The following is a 3,917-nucleotide window of genomic DNA, read 5'->3' as shown; positions in this document are numbered from 1 at the left end:
CTGATTCACAAGTGCAAAGTCCCAAATTCAATCCCCAGTATCAAAAAATAAAATAAAATAGATTTACACCTTGCACTTGAACTTTTTTTTCCTGGTACTGGAGATCAAACTCAGGACCTTCTGCTTGTGAGGCAGGCAGCAGAACCTCTGAGCTAAATCCCCAGCCCACCTGTATACTTGAATTTGAACTTCTCATACCTAATCCCAGCCCTGGTTCAAATAATCTTTTTTCCTCCATTTCCAATAAATCTTTATTTACAAAACCAGGCAGCAAATCCACAGACTACAGTTTTCCTTCTCTTTTTCCTTTCCCTTCATTCTCCCCCTCCTCTTCCTCCTTTTAATTGAACCTATGGATGGTGTCACTTCCCTAGTATGCATGGGGACCTGGATTTGATTCTCAGCATGTTAATTATGTATACTAGTCATCTATTTTTAATTTTTTATGAGTTCACAGTACGTAATGATTACACTCATCATGGGGAGTTGATACATGTGTATAACATCAGTTCTTTTTATTTTTTTCCATCATTTGTATAAGATTTTGGGGGGGATAGCAGAGATTGAACTCAGGGCCTTGAGCTTGCGAGGCAGGCGGTGGCACCACTGAGCTAAATCCCTGGCCCCATATGTATAGAATTTTTAATGTTGAGTATTTTTGGCGCCTGGAGAGTGTAGCTCTTTAAATTTTCCACAGTGAGTTCCTCACTTACCTAATCCTAATTCTAATCTAAGGTTTTGTGTGTAAAGACCATATAATAATAAAAGTTTGAGACACATAAGCACCCTGTAAACGTTAACATTACTACTTTTCATTGAAAATTGTTGCGAGGTCCACGTTGGTGGGCTGCTGACGCTTTAATTACCGCGCTGTATCCCGTGAGTCTCTACGGCCTGCCGCCCTACTGTATCCCATCGTACCCTGCGCCTTCCGGCCATGGCCGCTCGTAGTCCCGCCTCTTCCGGCGCGCGCCCCACCATGGCGCAGGGACAGCGCAAGTTCCAAGCCCAAAAGCCGAGTAAGAGTAAGACCGCGGCGGCAGCCTCGGAGCGGAACCGCGGGCCAAGGAAAGGCGGTGAGGAGCGGGCCGGGGAATGAGCGGGGTAGAGCCTGGCCCCGGCCGCCCCAGCCTCACGCGAGTGTGTCCCTCTAGGTCGGTTGATCGCCCCCAAGAAGGCGCGCATCGTGCAGCAGCAGAAGATCAAGAAGGTGAGCGGATCCCAGGGATCGGGGGCGCTGTGGAGGTCGGCCAGGAGCTCCAGCCCGCCGAGCCTGTTTCCTCCTTTGGCGCACAGTGTTGGGAGCGCGTTCGCAACCCTTGGGGTTGAAAATCCAACTTCACCAGAAGGCAGCGCCGAAGGAAATCCTAGCTCCACGAGTGATTTCTTCACCCTGAGCCTTTTCCCCAGGAATTCCTAGCGACGGTACCCGTTCCTAGTTTGTGAGCATGCGAAGGGACGGGGTGCCTGCAGACGCTGCGGTCGGCGCCAAGCCTAGTCGGGGTGCCGCTGCCTCGTTATTGGTGTAGTGTTTGTGGTTATCTTTAAGCGTAGCTGTTATCCAGGTGTGTAGGGCCGAGTCTATAAAGAAGTTAGAAAGAAAGCCGGGTGTGGTGGCTCACGCCTCTAATCCCAGCACTGGGGAGGCAGAGGCAGGAGAATTGCCGTGATTTCGAGGCCAGCCTGAGCTACATAATGGGTTCAGGGTCAGCCTGAACTACAAAGTGTGACCCTGTCTCAAAAAAAAAAGAAGTTAGAAAGAGACTTAAATCTAGTCCTGTGATCCTGAGCAAATCATTTAGACTCTCTAGAGTGTCGCTTTACTCTAAACTGGTCACCTAAGGACTTGCTCAGCTCCGTGGAGTGGGATCAGGAGGCATCTGTCTCATGGAATGCCAGATGCCCAAAATGAGCTCCTGATCTCAAAATACCCATTCTCCCCCCGTGCCTGTGGCCCTGCACGTCTCATTTCAGGATGATTCTGCCCTTCCAGGTGCTAGGGATCACCATTGAATCCCTGTTTTCTTTCTCATCCCACCTGTCCTGCCATCTGCCTGGACCTATGTAGTCACCTCTTTCTGGCCTGCACCGCTCCCTCCCACAGCAGCCAGAAGATACCATGAATACCACATGTCACAACCTGGCCCTCTTCTGCCCAACACTCACCATGGCTCCCACCATACTCAGAAAAAAACAGAAAAGCCCTGCACATTTTGCCCTGCACCACCCTACCCCTCGCCCTTTCACTTTTTCCCTGTCCCCTGTCCTTCCAGCCTTACAAGTCTTCTCCTGATTTCTTGGCCTGGTGGCAGCTAGCCCCGCCCCTCACTCAATCTCCCTGATGTCTCTTCGCTGTGGCAACAGTTATTCTAGTGGAACAGTTTGGCATCTGTGTCACTGATGTGCCTGTCTTCCACTTCTGGGCATTGAATGCTGGGATCTAGGTGGGCAGGGATTTTCCTGCATCTTTTTTGCTGTTGTGTCCACAGTGCCCAGACACACTGTTAGCTACCCTGCTGGTAGCAGTTGTAGTTATTAGAACTCATTGGCAGTACAGGAGCAGTGTGAAGGTGATTCGGCCACCAGCTACCAAAGTGACTCAGACCCACACTGGCAGACCCTGTTCTTCCCTAGAGAGCAAAGGTGACACAGGACAAGAGGGGTCTGCCCACCTAGAGGCAGGGATACATCGAGTTTCTGTCTTTCACCACCCATGTGGCTTGGGCACCTTGGTATGAGCAGAGATGGAGAGGCAAGAAAGGTTTGTGGTGTGGAGTGAGGCTTCAGTCCCGGTCCTCGGGCCCCTCGTGAGAGCTGTGTGAAGGGGACATTTGCAGATCCTGCTCCCTGTGCGCTGGCAGAGGGCAGCTAGCCAGGGCCTCCCACTACTGCATCCCAGCCTGATACCCTGGGATCACCCCTACAGGACTTAGAGATCGGGATCCGGAGGAAGATTGAGCACGATGTGGTGATGAAAGCCAGCTCCAGCCTGCCCAAGAGGCTGGCACTGCTGAAGGCCCCAGTCAAGAAGAAGAAGGCTGCTGCCTCCTCCAAGACTTCTCCCTGAAGGTGTGATCTCACAGCTATGCCTCCGGCAAGAGGAGCCATCCGCCACCAGTGGTGATGGCACCTAGAACTTGAGGGGGCTCTGGACCCTGGGGAGCTGCAGGCTCAGCTGCCTGGGTGCAAGGAGTGGGGAGTGTCAACATCCTCTGTCCCCTCCGCGGTCTGTCTCCATTGGCTTCACCCGGCAATAAACATCCCCTGTGTCATCCCTGTGTCATCATGTGGCTCTAGGAACAGGCCAGTGGGGGCCAGATGAGGCCACCTGTCCATGCTGCTCCCCCATGCGCTTTACCTGGCCGGTCCTCAAGCTGGGAAAGCATCAGGAGGAGCTGGTCACCTGTAAGTGAGGCACCGCCTTGAGGGTCTCAGGGCCACTGTCCTGAACGAATCACCTGGCACTGCCTCCAGAAAGCCTGCCTGCAGGTCAGACCACCTCAGGTGACAGGGTTCCCAGGGTAGGTCCTGTCATTGACATTCGGAGCCAGTACTCGAGCCTACTGCTGCCAGATTCTCGGTCCTGCTATCAGCTGGCCTCCTGCTACTACTGTGTCCCAGACCACAACTCTGTCCCTGCCCCTCCTGGGGACTCCCACCTCTGAGTTGGTACTTGGTCTTCTGCATAGAGTGGGACCTGTGACATTTTAGGGAGCTGCCCCCTGGTGACCTTCCTTTCCACCTACTTCATCTTTGGGGTTTGGGTTCGGTACAGTTGGCTGCACCCCTGAGGTAGGTGATTAGTACGCTAGTAGCCTTGCCTTCTCTGTCCACTCACCACTCCGGAAGCAGAGGTGTTTGGTCTCCAGCCACTGCCCCCAAATCCCCTTTTTTTTTTTTTTTTTTTTTTTTTTTTG

General features: G+C 52.6%; 1 protein-coding gene across 2 annotated transcripts; it reads left to right on the top strand.

Moving 5' to 3' along the window:
* Window positions 1–910: 910 nt before the first annotated feature.
* On the top strand, window positions 911–3,272 carry CUNH19orf53 (chromosome unknown C19orf53 homolog). 2 transcript variants are annotated; one of them, XM_010613401.3, is made up of 3 exons: window positions 911–1,019; window positions 1,155–1,210; window positions 2,927–3,272. In XM_010613401.3, exons 1-3 carry the CDS (start codon window positions 938–940, stop codon window positions 3,065–3,067), a joined length of 279 nt encoding a protein of 92 aa, XP_010611703.1. In that variant the 5' UTR covers window positions 911–937; the 3' UTR covers window positions 3,068–3,272. The 2 variants fall into 2 exon arrangements, with proteins under 2 accessions (XP_010611703.1, XP_010611702.1); XM_010613400.3 differs by having other exon boundaries at window positions 923–1,076.
* The last annotated feature ends 645 nt before the right edge of the window (window positions 3,273–3,917 follow it).

Source organism: Fukomys damarensis, unplaced genomic scaffold (genome assembly GCF_012274545.1).
Source record: "Fukomys damarensis isolate Sample0158 unplaced genomic scaffold, DMR_v1.0_HiC HiC_scaffold_30, whole genome shotgun sequence".
Taxonomy (NCBI): Eukaryota; Metazoa; Chordata; class Mammalia; order Rodentia; family Bathyergidae; genus Fukomys; species Fukomys damarensis.
Note: the sequence above shows the minus strand (reverse complement) of the source record. Positions and strands in the feature narration are given on the sequence as shown.

What these genes read in the sequence shown, in the direction of transcription:
- CUNH19orf53 (XM_010613400.3), top strand. Translation starts at nt 938, where the DNA reads ATGGCCGCTCGTAGTCCCGCCTCTTCCGGCGCGCGCCCCACCATGGCG. An exon ending in CCGCGGGCCAAGGAAAGGCG is followed by an intron (nt 1,077 to 1,154) that starts GTGAGGAGCGGG and finishes GTGTCCCTCTAG; the next exon opens with GTCGGTTGATCGCCCCCAAG. An exon ending in AGCAGCAGAAGATCAAGAAG is followed by an intron (nt 1,211 to 2,926) that starts GTGAGCGGATCC and finishes TCACCCCTACAG; the next exon opens with GACTTAGAGATCGGGATCCG.